The sequence below is a fragment of the Notolepis coatsorum genome (assembly GCF_963971535.1).
Source record: "Notolepis coatsorum genome assembly, chromosome: 20".
NCBI classification, from domain to species: Eukaryota; Metazoa; Chordata; class Actinopteri; order Aulopiformes; family Paralepididae; genus Notolepis; species Notolepis coatsorum.
The window spans coordinates 15,621,407-15,637,833 of NC_140184.1; the positions used below are offsets into that span (position 1 = coordinate 15,621,407).

General features: G+C 42.1%; 1 protein-coding gene across 2 annotated transcripts in view; it reads right to left on the reverse strand.

Moving 5' to 3' along the window:
* The window catches only part of vps13c (vacuolar protein sorting 13 homolog C), a 216,122-nt gene that overhangs the window by 89,775 nt on the left and 109,920 nt on the right, over positions 1 to 16,427 (reverse strand). For both annotated transcript variants that reach the window (XM_084337487.1, XM_084337486.1), the window contains exons 31-42: positions 14,716 to 14,832; positions 14,512 to 14,615; positions 13,090 to 13,257; positions 6,504 to 6,808; positions 6,088 to 6,235; positions 5,881 to 5,989; positions 5,621 to 5,757; positions 5,221 to 5,377; positions 5,023 to 5,102; positions 3,893 to 3,952; positions 3,029 to 3,188; positions 901 to 1,020 (exon numbers count right to left, since the gene is read on the reverse strand). In XM_084337487.1, the coding sequence (XP_084193613.1) occupies positions 901 to 1,020; positions 3,029 to 3,188; positions 3,893 to 3,952; positions 5,023 to 5,102; positions 5,221 to 5,377; positions 5,621 to 5,757; positions 5,881 to 5,989; positions 6,088 to 6,235; positions 6,504 to 6,808; positions 13,090 to 13,257; positions 14,512 to 14,615; positions 14,716 to 14,832 (1,665 nt within the window). The remainder of the gene's footprint in view (positions 1 to 900; positions 1,021 to 3,028; positions 3,189 to 3,892; positions 3,953 to 5,022; positions 5,103 to 5,220; positions 5,378 to 5,620; positions 5,758 to 5,880; positions 5,990 to 6,087; positions 6,236 to 6,503; positions 6,809 to 13,089; positions 13,258 to 14,511; positions 14,616 to 14,715; positions 14,833 to 16,427) is intronic.

A 16,427-nucleotide genomic window follows, 5' to 3' on the forward strand; every position in this document is an offset into this window, starting at 1 on the left:
TCTATGGATGTCAGGGAATGTATTCCCAGAGTCAGATATATTGTGGGTGTTACTATGCTTGAGTAAATTGTAATGAACCAAAGGAGAATATCAATTATTTTGATTTAGCAAATCTAAGCAAATTACAGGATGTTTTGTAGATACAGTACTGAATTTTGCCATCCGGACACATGCAATTTGAAATATGAATATAGAATAGAGAATATCATATTTAGTACCACCAGGCGCCCCTGACAGGGCAGCAAAGACTGAATGAAATCTACTGTAAGTACAGTAATTATTTTATAATGCAAAATGCTCCACTATTTTTCATCAAATTGAGACAGTCTTTTTCTAGACGTTCACAGAAAGGTAAAGAAGCAAACTATGTTCTATTTTATGGCAATAACGTTCAGGTTTGTTCGACCCGTGAGACATAATCATGAACAATAACATTGAACAATTATTTCACGTACAAGTTTGACAGGGGCTGGCGTGAGCTGGGTAGTGTAGTTGTATCAAATTCGAAAGCCTACTGAAAGCCCTGGGTCTCTTCTTTCAAAAGACTAGACTAACTTTTGGTTGCGCCATTTCCTGGCGTCAATATGCGCCAGTTTCTGACTCAATGCGCTGAGATTTCTATAAACTCATATGTATTCATATAACACTTCAAATCATTGATAAACAAATGTAGTGCTGCAAATATACACGTTGACTGCTGTTTTGATAGGGTTAGGGGGTCTTTACTATTGGCTACATTTGAAAAGAAAAACGCTATATTAATTAATATTAATATATATATAATTAATATATATATTAATATTAGTATTGATCTATTTATGGCATGAAATTATTGTCGGTCCGGTACCGGACCACTCAGGCTTAAGGGGTTAATAAATTAGGCCTAGTGTTTGTCTGTACCTTGTATCTTGATGTCGGCTATATTGCAGCGTTGGTCACAAACTATCACGTTGAAGGCTCCCAGCTGCATCATGACCTTCAGGTCGATAACGTCACTGTCCAAGGGGGAGCCCAGGGCAGCTGGCAGGGACACAGGAGGACACCAAACCATCAACACACATACATGGATATCAGCCATAGTGCTGAGTACATACGATACCTCACTCTGCTATATTTGTGAGCAGTTATTCATACCCGTGAAGCCACTGAATATGGAGTGTTTCCCAGGTCGAGCCTTATTCCACTAAAACACACAGGGCTGCGGCCCTCTCATGACAGAAATGTCAGTTTAACAACGAGAAACAGAAGATGTGGGTTAATGCTTCTAGGAGTGTATTTGAGTGTATTTGCATTTGTATTAAAACCCCATCGGTGTGTCATGAGTACTCAATTAGACTCAGTTAGAAAGCATCGACAAGATGATGCACATCATAGGGAAGGAAATGACAACAACAGAAGAACACAAACACACAAGAGTGATGCAGACTGCTCTATTTTCAATATACACTCATTATCAACAGTTCAGAGGGGGCTACTCTGGAATGTGATTGTATGTGCTTTCGGTGTGTATGTGTTAGGGCTTCCCTATGCAATTAAAGTTGGAGTTGACTAATAGTGATGGATTTAATCAACAAATCTGTAAAATTGTGTTTCCCACATGCAGGCATGCAGAGGGACCTCTTTAACTTCAAGGCGTACCAGAAATATGCTCATCGGTTTTTAGGGCTATACTGTAACTCATTCAGGAAAAGAGCATAAAAAACAATCGATTAACAACGTTAGTCGACTAAGTATAAACTGACCAACTAATCGGCTTAGAGGGGACAATCCTAGTTTGTGCGTGTGTGTGTGTGTAGGCGTGTGTAGGTGTGTGTGTGTGTGTGTGTGTGTGTGTGTGCGTGCTAGGGTTGCATGGTACTGTACACCGATACTAGAAAATAATCGCGATACCCAGCTGTTAAAAACGGTCCAATACTCTAGTATTAGTATCACTACTTTTATAATAATAGCCTGATGCCGTATATTCTATAAGTTGAGTGGATGCGTGACTTTATGGATGTGTGATGCTTTTTTATTCATAAATAAATAATACAAAAGAATGAATAAATAAATAAATACATAGTGTAAATAATGTTCCATGTTCTGTCATCTAATATTATATTCCATTACTTGTCCTGATGTTTCAGGTTTTTGCCGTGTTATCGTTTTAGAACCGGTATCGTGATACTTAGGCTGGTATCGGTAATGAAGTTAAAAAATATTTGGTATCGTGACATCACTAGTGTGTGTGTGAGTGTGTGTGAGTGTGTGTGTGTGTGTGTGTGTGTGTGTGTGTGTGTGTGTGTGTGTGTGTGTGTGTGTGTGTGTGTGTGTGTGTGTGTGTGTGTGTGTGTGTGTGTGTTGGGTTCACTGTAAGCGTGCACCGGGCAGTATGCTGGTCTCTCCTAATTAATCTGTTTGGTCAGGTCAGTGCAGGCCTCAGATAACATGGCTTTAAGTGTATTTACTTGACCGGGAAAACACAGCTTTGAATGAAATGATGTGAACACATGCATGCACACTTGCCCACTAGCGTGCATGTGTGTGTGTGTGCGTGCGTGTCTGTGTGTGGTTGCCTGGGCAAGCATAGCATTGATGTAAATAATGTCACGTGAACATGTCATGTATACACACGGAATTGTGTGTATGTGTGTGTGTGTGTGTGTGTGTGTGTGTGTGGTACCTGCTTGACCCGGTACACACACTAACCGTTATATCAACATGGGCATATGTACGTGCATGTATGTACGTGCATGTATGCACGCGTGCATGTGTCAATAGACCTGTCTCAAACCCTGCCCTCTTTTCTTGATCCTCCAATCACAACTGTCGCTTACCTCGGACAAACCAAGTTTGTCCGAGGTAAGCGACAGTTGTGATTGGAGGATCAAGAAAAGGGGCAGGGTTTGAGACAGGTCCATTACCGAACCTTGTAAAAGAATCCTTGGTGGCCTGAAACTGTCATGTCCAATGTATAATACTGGTGTACGCAATGCGTTCATACTGCGTCTCTACTGTATCTAAAGAGGCACAGTGGACTGGTGTTTACTTGATCTGGTGGAGACGGCCTTGCCGTCCTCAGCCTTGTGTCTTTGCGTCTCTCTCTCGGGTGACGGCAGGCCGCCGGAGGACAAGGCTGCGGACAGGAAGTCGATGGTGGAGAGCAGAGCCTCTGTGTGCAGCAGCAGGTCGAGCGAGGTGAAGGTGACCTGGAGAGAGACGAGCAAAAGAGTCCATGGCTTCATCTTACCAGCGTGGACTAGCGTGGACTGGTCACTACTGTGGACTACTGTTGTGGTCCCCAGCTACTCCGCTGTGTGAAATACATACTACCGTACTTTTCGGACTATAAGCCGCGGCTTTTCCCCCCATTTTTCGACCCTGCGGCTTATATAACGGTGCGGCTTATATGTGACTCGACGTGACCAAACCCGAAAATGTAAAAATCTAAATATAGCTTTTTTGACTGCATTGAAATGTTATTTATCTGTTCCCTTATTTGCTAAACTTAATACAACTTGTAAATTAGTTAATTCTTGTTATTTGTCTGACAGTATTGTGTTCCAATGCTAATTACATATGGTAATTAAACATTAAAACACCTGCGGCTTATAGTCCAGTGCGGCTTATATATGTACACATCATTCAATTTAGCTGCTGCGGCTTATAGTCAGGTGCGGCTTATAGTGCGAAAAGTACGGTAACTGCTCCCAATGAGCAGGTTGACACCTTGCATGGCTGTCTCCTCCCGTGTGAATGTGTGAGTGAGTGAATGGGTGAATGAGAGACATGAAGTTGTAAAAGCGATTTTGGATAAAAGCTGCTATATAAAACAGTCCATTTACCATTTACATTTCCTTTAGAACCGTTTGAATATTAGCCCGGCTGTTGAGCGTTGACGTTTTTCACTTACATTGATCGTTTGCTCAGTATTCTTGTAGACTGTAGCAAAGTTCTGCCCATTCCTGTCGGCCTGAGAACAAGAAATACAGTTAGACACACGCAGCGCTGTTAGTGGTGTTATATATACCACTACTCAACCAAGTCAATGAGTTTCATTTGTCAAACCAAACGTGCATTTTACAATCTGGTTTAATCAGACCACTGCGTCATACTCGACACAATATGGAGCGTTGTCTGCAAAAGGAAGCAGCAATATTCAGCAACAGCTCATCTCATATCAGCTTTTATAGTATCTATAAATGGAAGGGAAACTCAACAGAGACAGTAGACATTGCTGTGTTGTCTCAACACTAGACACTGATACCTGGCACAGATGGCATGAGCCTACACAAAAACATATGGCTAAGGGTTTGTATAAGTGACATCAAATATCCCGTGGTGCATTCTACAGAGGCTATCCAAGGACGGGTATTGTAAAAGGCTGTCTTTATCAAACGCAAACATGAAGTTCAAGATAGTTTCTATCTTTAGCATTGAAGAAAAGGCCAACAAGGCCAGAAAGATGTAAATTAATTACAGTGATGAAATTTGCTTTTCTGTTGCATCTTTCAATCTTTTAACAATTCCAAGACAACGTCATTGTACTCTATCTATGTAGTATGTAGTGTGTAGTGTGTAGTGATGTTGTGATGTAGTGTGTAGTGATTTAGTGTGTAGTGATGTAGTGTGTAGTGCTATAGAGTAGTATTGTAGTGCTGTAATCCTGTAGTGTGTAGTGATGTAGTGCTATAGTGTGTAGTATTGTCGTGATGTAGTGCTGTAGTGTGTAGTGATGTAGTGTGTAGTGCTGTAGTGTGTAGTGCTATAGTGTGTAGTATTGTCGTGCTGTAGTGTGTAGTGTGTAGAGTGTAGTGTGTAGGGTGTAGTGTGTAGTGTGCAGTGTGTAGAGTGTAGTGTGCAGTGTGTAGTGTGCAGTGTGTAGAGTGTAGTGTGTAGAGTGTAGTGTGCAGTGTGTAGAGTGTAGTGTGTAGAGTGTAGTGTGCAGTGTGTAGTGTGTAGAGTGTAGTGTGTAGGGTGCAGTGTGTAGTGTGTAGAGTGTAGTGTGTAGAGTGTAGAGTGTAGTGTGTAGAGTGTAGTCACCTTGCAATACTGCACTTTAAGGAGATCAGCACCGGACTGCACAGAGGAACTGATCAGACACAGTGGCTTTCCACTGGAATCTGCCAAAGAAGACGTACAGTAAGTCTTCTTTGAAAACTCGTTCAAAAAAATATAATAACAAATAAATAAAATTGCTTGTACGTTGGTGAATAGTGTGTCTGTGATTCCAATGCTGACCTGTGAATTCCGTGCACTTCATGGTGATCTCCTTGATGTAGGTGGTGGCACACGTGTCATACCGTCTCACTTTGGTGTCTATGCCCAGGTGAGCCACACGGAAGACCAGGAACGGACTCTCCTTCTGCACCCCGGGCTTTTTTAGCGTCAGCACCACCTACATGGAGAGAGGCAAAGATATCTGCACAATGAAACAGGTTCTAACACAATAGAAGGATTGTCCACCTACTTCAACAAAAACCATAGACTGCCGTTTACAATTTTTTTTTTAAATTAAAATAATACATACATACAGTATATAAATGTAAAAAGAAAGGAGAAAATTAAACAGTTTGAAAACTCTTGATATTATTTATTCCAGGGCATTGCAAGGAACCACCGTGTCGAATAGACAACTTACCTCTTTGATTTCAAAGTTGAGGAGAACATTGACCAGGTTTTCACCAAGACCTCCTCCGTTGGTTAGGGCGGCCTGGCCTCCTGGTCCAACTGGCAGAGTCAGCACCTCTGTCTGCTGTTCAGCCAGCTCTGCTTTCTCTGTGAACGGGATGAAGGCCATGCAATTTTGTGAATTTGGACCTTTACTTGTCAGAACATATCCATGCTTGAACGGCATCTATGCCAGGTTAGATTAGATTAGATTAGATGCGATTAGATTACCTTGAGCCACCTGTCTTTTCACATCCATGCTGTGCTCTTTACTTCCCTCCCCAATGTTCTCCACCAAGATCTTCATCAGTACACCAAAGTCTTCCTCGCCCAGAGACATCTGAATGGAGGAGAAGAGGCCATTTCAAATGTCGGCACTGAATAGAATAACGCATCATCTATCGCATTGAATTGCGTAAACTTGTCAAAGTCACCTACATTCATCGACTTGAGGACTCCATGGACCTTCACTCCGGGGATTTTGGTGAACCAGGAAGCAGCCAGGTTGCGGTTGATGAGAAGCTCCAAGTTGATCGGCTGGAGAATCTCGATATCTGCCTGTGGGGAGCCCTGTTTCAAGGTGGTTCTGTGAACAGAGAAATTGCAATGAACATGTGAAGTCAGATTGTAGACACAAAACAATTTGCGCTACTGTCTAATTCACATTAACCAACAGATGAAGTCAGATTGTAGACTCAAAACTGTGCACTACTGTCTAATTCTCATTAACCAACAGATGAAGTCAGATTGTAGACTCAAAACTGTGCACTACCGTCTAATTCTCATTCACCAATAGAAGAAGAAAAACGACTAAGGTCACTGAATCATCGGAGGATAAATGTTCCTTCTCTTACCTGGACAATTTGAGCTGAGTGAGCTTCACCTCCATCGTCTCCAGCACGGCAGGCAGGGGGAACCCTTCAGCGGACATCAGGCTGAAGCTGTTCTCCACCGTGATCAGACCCAGGTCCACCACAAAGGCATTGTTGGAGATGGACGACTGCGGGATGACGATGAGGGGGGCTTTCAGCTTGATGTCCATGGAGAGACGGAAGCTCTTCTGGGCAAAGTCCCTGACGCTGGAGGCCGCTTTCTCCGCCGCCTGAGCCGTCGCGGCGCTCAGGGCCTCCTTGGCCGTCTGGAAGTTGTCCACAAACGTCTGGAGAACACATCAACTCATGAGCGTCGAGGGACAAGCAGAGTATGTTGCATCAGTGAATCCTCATTAGAATGGCGGCCATCATGAGAGGGACAACGTGAGGACGGTTAGAGGGAGTAACATATGTGAGGATTTCACTACCTAGGAATGAACGGTGATTTGGCCATCATGCAAAAATAAAAATATTTTTTTTAAATAATCTGGATAGCTAATGCACTTTTTGGAAACCTCGATTCCAATTGACAGGAAGTGAATTCACACACATGATGTGAGAGTGGGAAACGAGAGAGGGAAGGGGAGGATATACGGGGAGAGGATAGTTTTAAGATGGCAGTTGAGTGGGAGTTGCATAGCGTTTATGGAGAGAGTGAGATTGATTACTGTCACGACGTGTTGTGCATGAAAAGCATTCCTTCATTCGTGCTGCTGAGACAAACCATTCCAGAGCTCAGTGTGGTGTTCAAAATGCCAAAGAGTTTCAGAAGAACAAGAGACACAGACATGCAGTACGCAGGCCTGCTGCTTAATCACTCACCGACAAGTCAAAAGATTTCAGATTTACTACACTGCATTCCATAACGTTTTCTTGTAAGGCGTGTGTACACTCGCAAATTTGCAAAACCGCCTGAAAAGAACGCACAAAACGCTATTCTATTCAACAACTGTCTACCGTTTGTTTTCTATCTACTTTCTGAACCAGAATTTAAAGCTAATTTGTGTGTAATGACAATTGATGGCCTCATAAAGTCAGAGCCCCATTCCAGATTAGACATCAGGCGACATCACACATTTAAAGGTTCTCTCTTTAATATCTACTTTTTTTTTTTTTTTTTTAACTTTGACCATTCCGCTGGTTCTTTTTGCGTTTATCGCTTTTTCTCTGGTCAAGTATGACCGACAGAAACAGGTTGAATGGGGGTACAGATGGGGGGAAAGACACTCTGAGAAAGTTACGGCTTGTCCGGGAGTCGAACTCGCTACCCCAGATCCGTGACGAGCACGGTTGTCCCCGACGCCGAAATAGCGTTCGAGGTACGCGGTGAGCTACTGGAGCTCCCCAATATCTACTTTCTAAGTGAGTCAAATGTGCATTATGGTCATAAAAATACAAAGCTCAATATTTGCACTAATAAACTACTTGGCCCACAACATCTGTCACAGCAGATGGACCGGTTCAACACACTTCGGGGTAAGTGTTTGACAAATAAGTGGCCCGGATCTTATGTTTAGATAATATAAAGAGATCTAAAGTCTATGTTCATTTTACCAACTAAATGTGGTGATTCTTGTTTCCGGAAAGTATTGGAAACATGGCTATAAAACATGTATTAGAAAGACAACACGTGGAGTTGGCTTCCTAAAATATAATCTACCACCGTGACAGCTCGACAGACTCTCTCCCTCCTTTAAAAAGGAACACACCAACATTATGGGAAATACACTTACCGTCTTCTCCAGAGTCAGACAAGGACATACTGTAGATACCAATTTCCTTTCTGTGCGTCCAGTAGAAAGCTATCCGGCTGCAAGCTAGCCTAGCTTAGCACAAATTAATGATAGCGGATATGGACCACTTGCCCAGCTTAAAACTCCGGGAGAGGTGTTTTTGGACAACAGCTAGGCTAGCTGGTCCATATCCGCTTCCATTCATTTGTACTAAGCTAGGCTACAGTAGCTTAAAGCCGGATAGCTGTCTACTGAATGCAGAGACAACTGGTATCTTCTTGTCGGACTCTGGAGAAGATGGTAAGCGCATTCCCATAATGTTGGTGTGTTCCTTTAAAACTGTCAATCGGAGTGCTTTTCCTTTTTACGGTCTGCTCACACAACCATTAGGGGAGTCGAAAAACACACACTAGGAGCAGAGTGAGAAGCCATTGAAAAGAGCGAGAGGCTTTTCAATGTGTGACACACTTAAAAGGTAGACTCAGCACAGAATAATCTCTGAATATCTCAAGGGTAAATGGGAGGCGATACCTTTTTCAGTCATCTTTCATCGAGTTTACCGTCTTTACAAAGTTAGTTGCATAGAAGGGTCACACAAGCCCTTCGGGATGCATGTAGTCTTTTACCAACAAACTTGCAGTTCCGCGTTCGCGTTCTGCGATCTGATTGGCCACTGACGTACGCTCTCTCTACGCCCAAACAGCGTGTTACGCTAGTTCTGCCTCTACTAACAGCCTGCAGCCTGCTCGCTAGTTCTGCCTCTAACCTCTAACAGCCTATCCAATTCATATCAATCGAAATACCGTATTGTTTTCATCGCTCTATATTAACACTATGGCGTCCGTTCACGAGTATATACGTGTTTAGAAAAAGAGCGTTGTGGTCCAGAGCCACGAGTATACTCGTGGCAAGTTATTGTTTTATTCCATATTTATAGCGCTTATTAGGTACCCGATCCACTAGCAGGATCTTTCCACATATTTGATTTTCGAAACATGCAGTACCGGCCAGATCCGCTTAGGGTGCCATCGCTCCACTGCAGTATCATTGATGGGATTTAAAAAAATAAATGCTTTTACAGTTCTGTGGGCGGATCATAGATCCTTGATTCCAAAAGAAGACCCTCCATCTTGGATCAGCTTGGCGAACGTTTTTTCAGCGTGGAATAATGGGATTTATGATTAGCCAATGTGCATATCGATCTACCAGAATCCGATGACTGGTGAGGAAATGCTGCCGGCGATCACATGGCCTGACGGTAGGATAATATTACCCCAAATTACAGCTGGATTGGACATCGTTTTATAACGTAACGTGATCGATCAGTGAAAATGCTATATTGAACGCACACTGTATTGCTAATCAATAATAGTAATCGGCGTTCCCCGTGGCCCCCATTTCATCCATAGATGCTCTGTAATAGTCCGGATGCTACGCAGTTTGTTTTATTTCATTCGTATATATACAGCAGAAATGGCGTTTGATATAACGGCGCCAACGTTTAGCCTTTTTTGCAGCCTCCTGCAGAAAAGCCTAGACGAAAAGCGCGATATACCTTATATTCACAACGCTATAAAATGACAACCAACCGATGGATTTTTATTTTCTTTAAGCCATTATGAAGGCACGGTTTATGCACTCAAGTGACAATGAGAATGGACAGATAGCAATACTATAAATGATATATAAAGCTCTTAGAAAGTACATCGGTTTGTTTACAATCCTCTGTCCTCTGAGGCCGAAATCGCTGCGGGGCGCCGGTCGTCATAGTGTTAACGTGATTCCATCAACACAACATAAATGTTTATTGTTTTCATCTCTCTATATTAACGTGATTCCATCAACACAACATACATGTTTATTGTTTTCATCTCTCTATATTAACGTGATTCCATCAACACAACATAAATGTTTATTGTTTTCATCTCTCTATATTAACGTGATTCCATCAACACAACATAAATGTTTATTGTTTTCATCTCTCTATATTAACGTGATTCCATCAACACAACATAAATGTTTATTGTTTTCATCTCTCTATATTAACGTGATTCCATCAACACAACATAAATGTTTATTGTTTTCATCTCTCTATATTAACGTGATTCCATCAACACAACATAAATGTTTATTGTTTTCATCTCTCTATATTAACGTGATTCCATCAACACAACATAAATGTTTATTGTTTTCATCTCTCTATATTAACGTGATTCCATCAACACAACATAAATGTTTATTGTTTTCATCTCTCTATATTAACGTGATTCCATCAACACAACATAAATGTTTATTGTTTTCATCTCTCTATATTAACGTGATTCCATCAACACAACATAAATGTTTATTGTTTTCATCTCTCTATATTAACGTGATTCCATCAACACAACATAAATGTTCAAAACACGACAAGACAGTTTGCATCACTTCCCACGGTTCTCGGCACTTATTCTACCGGTAGTGCGGTAGTTGTTGCCACGGTATTGGGTCTTTGGGTGAATACTTCATTGGCGGGGAAGAACACTGATAGCGGTGTGTGGACCGTCCTGCGAGCCCCAGGCCACTGTCCCGCGAGCCGCAGCCCGGGGCTCGCGGGGCGGTCCACACACCGCTATCAGTGTTCCGTGGCAACAACTACCGCACTACCGGTAGAATAAGTGCCAAGAACCGTGGGAAGTGATGCAAACTGTCTTGTCGTGTTTTGAACATTTATGTTGTGTTGATGGAATCACGTTAATATAGAAAGATGAAAACAATAAACATTTATGTTGTGTTGATGGAATCACGTTAATATAGAGAGATGAAAACAATACGTTATTTCGATTGATATAAATTGGATAGGCTGTTAGAGGTTAGAGGCAGAACTAGCGTAACGCGCTGTTTGGGCGTAGAGAGAGCGTACGTCAGTGGCCAATCAGATTGCAGAACGTGAACGCGGAACTGCAAGTTTGTTGGTAAAAGACTACACGCCTTTGGGCGTAGAGAGAGCGTACGTCAGTGGCCAATCAGATCGCAGAACACGAACGTGGAACTGCAAGTTTGTTGGTAAAAGACTACACGCCTTCGGGATACATACTGTAGGGGTTACGTGTAACTGACCATGTTAAAAGGGTCCAATTTCCGGGAGCAATAATTAAGCCATCCTAGACGACAATCACACTTCACCCTGGGGAGTATTTCACAAAGCAGTATTAGCCAGATAACTTATACAACATAATATTTAAAGCTGCACCGGGTCGGTTTGAGAACAATTTTGTACCTCTACAATAACTAGTTACAAATGCTTGAATTATTGCTCATAAACTCGACACAAACAAATCCCAAAGAAATCCCCTTGAAACCTTTGAAACAAAGTGAAGCAACATTGTACATAGAGGATGCTTCTTTGTATGGTAAAGGTGGTGGGAAGGTAGGTGCACCACAAACAAATGTTTTAGGTTCAACCAGTGCTCCAGGGATCCAGTTTTTCTCTGGTCACACTTTATATACTCAATACTAAAGATATATCATAATTTATTTGGACTTTTCAGTCAAAAAGCTAAAACTACCTGGTGCACTTTTAACTATATCTTTTGGATTTGAAGTTTAAGTTTAAGAATGTCATTCTGTCAACCCTTCAGACCGAGAACCTTATAACTGCAGTTTTCATTGGACAGCCTATGTATTTGTGGTTGTGAAGTTAATGGGGAAAAAAATTATGTACACCACAATAAAGTTATAAAACATTGAAAACTGAATTACAGTATACGGCTTTCCGTCTGAGGTATTAATAAATTCATAATTGTTAATTACTAACAAAAATATCTGAAGTTTTTCAATTATATTTTTGGAAATGTATCTGGCTAACTGTGTAATCCCCCTTGTGAAATACCCCCTGAAGTCTAGGACTGGGCTTAAAGGGGAATGGTACCCATTTTAGGAATTCATAGCTGTTCTGCACATCGGGACAGTTTAATCAGTACGTGAACACGCACCACTCAGGAGAGAAAACCCTCCAATCTGTGACTCACCTGGATGTAAACTCTGTTTCATAGTCAACGAACGTGGCTCTGACTTTGTGAGGCCATAAACTGATTGTGTTAATTCACACAGTCAGATACGGTTTATATTCTAGTGTTGCTAATAGGTCTGAACCAGAATTTAAACCTCATTTGTGTTTAAGAGCTCACACAACCAATTCATGGCCTCATGAAGTCAGAGCCACCAGATTTGACATCAGGCGACGTCACACATTTGAAGGTTCTCTCTTTCGGGTTTTACCTTTAGGAGAAAGTGGTGCAGGTTAACAAATATTGTCTGAACTGTCCTGGGGAACAGAAATAACATACTGTATGTAGGTGACATTCCCCTACAGAATCCTTGCCCCGTTGATGCGGTTAACCAAATCTTAGATGTGTCTTTTTGAGTGAAGCTGCAAAAGCAAAAGGTTTAATGCTGTTCAGTGCTGCATGCCATAGCCTGTACCTCATCAGCAGATGGATACTGATAGCTAAAAGAGGCCTGGAAAGAAGAGGACAGATTTAGAGAAAAGTGAGAGAGAGGAAAGATTGAAACTATACGTAGACGACAGAAAAAAAAGCACATATGTAAACAGGTGTTCAAATCAAATAATAATAATAATACAAAAATAAAAGATAAAGTATATCTTGCCAAAAACACAATAATTAATGTTTATCAGAACACATTTACAGTACATGTAACAACGTCAAATGAGCCATTTACAAATAAATAAATAAATAATAATAATTTAGTCTACAAAACTAAATAAATAAACAAAAAAGTCTACTGAGGATTGTAGTGTTTTTCAATAATCAGATTTCACTCCAGGCTCTCACCAGCAGCGACATGAGGAACTTGTGCAGGTAGACGATCTGGATGCATCCCAGCCTCAGGGTCACCTTCCCGTCCACCTTGGAGGTGTCGGAGTAGCCCTCTCCCTCCGTGGCGCTGGGGTACAGGAACATCGTGAAGCTGAACACCTCCTCTCCCATGATGGAAACCGCCTAAAGGATGAGCAAAATCAGTTTTTATTCATAGAGCACTTTTCAATGCAATTGAGTAAGAAAACGTCTCACAAACTTGGAAACACTAGCACAGCCATGGAGAAAATGACACTAATTCCAGCCGGGAACGGGTCAGATGACCCGACAGCCTTTAGAATGGTGATGGGAGGGAGAGAAGAGGGAGGGTCAATGAGGGAGGGAGGGAGGGAGGGAGGGAGGGAGGGAGAGAGAGAGAGGGAGAGAGGGAGGGAGAGAGGAAGGGAGAGGAAGGGAGAAGGAGGTATAGAGAGAGGGAAAGAGAGGGAGGGAGAGGGAGGGAGAAGGAGAGAGGGAGGGAGAGAGAGGGAGGGGGGGGAGAGAAAGGGAGGGGGGAGAGAAAGGGAGAGAGAGAAAGGGAGGGAGAGAGTGAAAGGGAGGGAGGGTCAAGGAGGGAGGGAGGTGGCCGCTCAGCAGAAATAGCTGAAATAATGTTCTAATTCCATTTTCCTGAAGTCATTTTGAAATTTCAGAAACCGTGCTGCAGATAAAACAGGTACTTTGAGTCATTGAGTGACAGAGCTGGAGCTCGACCGAGTGACAAGGATACATTTATTGAAAATGCCTAGGGGTCATGTGACCCCTTGTCGGCTGTGCTAGTGTTAATAACAGTTCAGGTTGATGAAAATAGCTAATGAAATTATACTACTGCTAAGAAAATAGACACCAGTTTACAGAATTAGTTGAGCACTAATATTTGTATGACAAATGTGGGTATTGTTTACTGAAAAATGTAGGATTACGGCGCAATTCTCTTCTATTGACGCTCGAAAATCTCTGTCAGACGTTTTTATCTAAGATTGTATATGAATAAAATCATATAAAATCTTTGAATGCCCAATCTGAACATTTGCCACGTGAATTCACTAAACTATTATATTGTCCCTGTGTTTTGTTGTGTTCTGCCCTTTGTGTTTGTGATTGTGAAAATAATATTGTATGTCATTTTCACTTAATCAGAAATGGAAAGTTAAAACAACATTTATATTCCATCCCTCCGGACTGCTTTTACATGGGAGGAGGGAAGGGTCATATGTTATTGTCATAAGTTATTGTCATATGTTATCCCAGGTCACACATGACTTTGTTGGCATACAGTAAGTACCCCACCTTTGGACGTGTGAAATGGGAATATTCCAGAGCTAGAATACAGAGAACAGTTGCTGTGTCTGTCCCGATCACCCCTGAATCTCTGTAATCATTTCCTTTTCAATGTACCTTTTTGTGAATAGTTTTAGGGTCGACATCCAGGACCACAATGTCGCGGAGCCTTGCAAAGACCTCCGTCTCTCTAGCCTGGACCAGTACTGATGCATCAAGACCTGGAAGAAGACCATGTACACAGTTCTGACATGAACACACCAACCAAAACATGGGCTGCATCTGTGGCTAGGTTTGCTCCAAGCAAACCTGATGTCCTACCTTGGACTCTGATGTCAGCAATGCTCCGTCGATCATCACACACCTCCACACGGAAACATCCCAACATGGCGAACAGTTTGAAGTTGAAGACATTGGCATCTTTTGACCCCTTTGATACTGTAAATGAGAGTTAGCGAAACAAAACATTATGTGCAGTGCTGCAGGTACATGGTTTCACTCGTACAACTGTGTATATTTCATGCAATACGAATATATTTACCACCACTGAAGAGTCAAATATACATTGTGATTATTTTTTATACAAACAGTAGCATATTGCAAGTTTTTTTTTTTACCACTCAAAAAATACAGACAAAGCTGTAAAATGGCATTTCCCAAATTCTGGCCATCTGCAGATTAATGCATTTATGCAGAAGGAACTCTTTTAAATCTTATGCTTATTAAAAACCACTCCATGTTCGTGTTATTGTGATGCACATCAGTGAGGAATAATGTAATAATTTGCATCAGTGAGGAAGAATGTAATAATTTGCATCAGTGAGGAAGAATGTAATAATTTTCTTAAAAAAGGTCTTAGTCGACTATGACAGTACCAGGCGATTAATCAAGCAATCGCATGTGATGAGCGCAGCCCCAGCATATAGTATTACCAAAGGCCCTCTCAAGAGAAGTCTGCTCACTCCGCAGCCATCTTGATAACAGCAACTAACAAGACCTGACCCCTTCTACATGGTGTGCCATCCAGCGGTTTCTGGTTTCTTAGTTACCAACCACTTACTACAGAGATCGTTATTAATTTTAATAATTTCACCTCAAACTGCCATAGATTATACTTTTAATTTGAATGTCAATTATGTTCTCTGAATATGTTTGTTTTGTAGCTAGTACCGGTAGTTTAGTTGTTGCTATCTTTAGTGTTACAAATCTCAAAACTCCCGGAGTGCTCAGTCTCCTAATAATATAATAATAATAATAATAATTAATTTAATTTATATAGCGCTTCTCAATAACCCGAAGTCGCTGACAGTAGTCGGGAGCAGGGGTACAAACAAAGAAACGAAAGCAAAGAAACAAAAACAAAAACAACAAAGAAACAAAAACAAAAGGAACATGAGACCATGGGGGGAACAGGGGAGACAGCCTGATAGCACAAAAAAAAAGACTGGAGACAGATATCAATCAATCTATATAGACAATAATATAGACATGCAGTGGAGCCTACCTGTCTTGCCCTGTGCTCCCTTCAAAGGCTGCAGTGGAGCCTACCTGTCTTGCCCTGTGCTCCCTTCAAAGGCTGCAGTGGAGCCTACATGTCTTGCCCTGTGCTCACTTCAAAGGCTGCAGTGGAGCCTACCTGTCTTGCCCTGTGCTCACTTCAAAGGCTGCAGTGGAGCCTACATGTCTTGCCCTGTCCTCACTTCAAAGGATGCAGTGGAGCCTACATGTCTTGCCCTGTGCTCACTTCAAAGGCTGCAGTGGAGCCTACATGTCTTGCCCTGTGCTCACTTCAAAGGATGCAGTGGAGCCTACCTGTCTTGCCCTGTGCTCACTTCAAAGGATGCAGTGGAGCCTACCTGTCTTGCCCTGTGCTCCCTTCAAATGATGCAGTGGAGCCTACCTGTCTTGCCCTGTGCTCACTTCAAAGGATGCAGTGTAGCCTACCTGTCTTGCCCTGTCCTCACTTCAAAGGATGCAGTGGAGCCTACCTGTCTTGCCCTGTCCTCACTTCAAATGATGCAGTGGAGCCTACC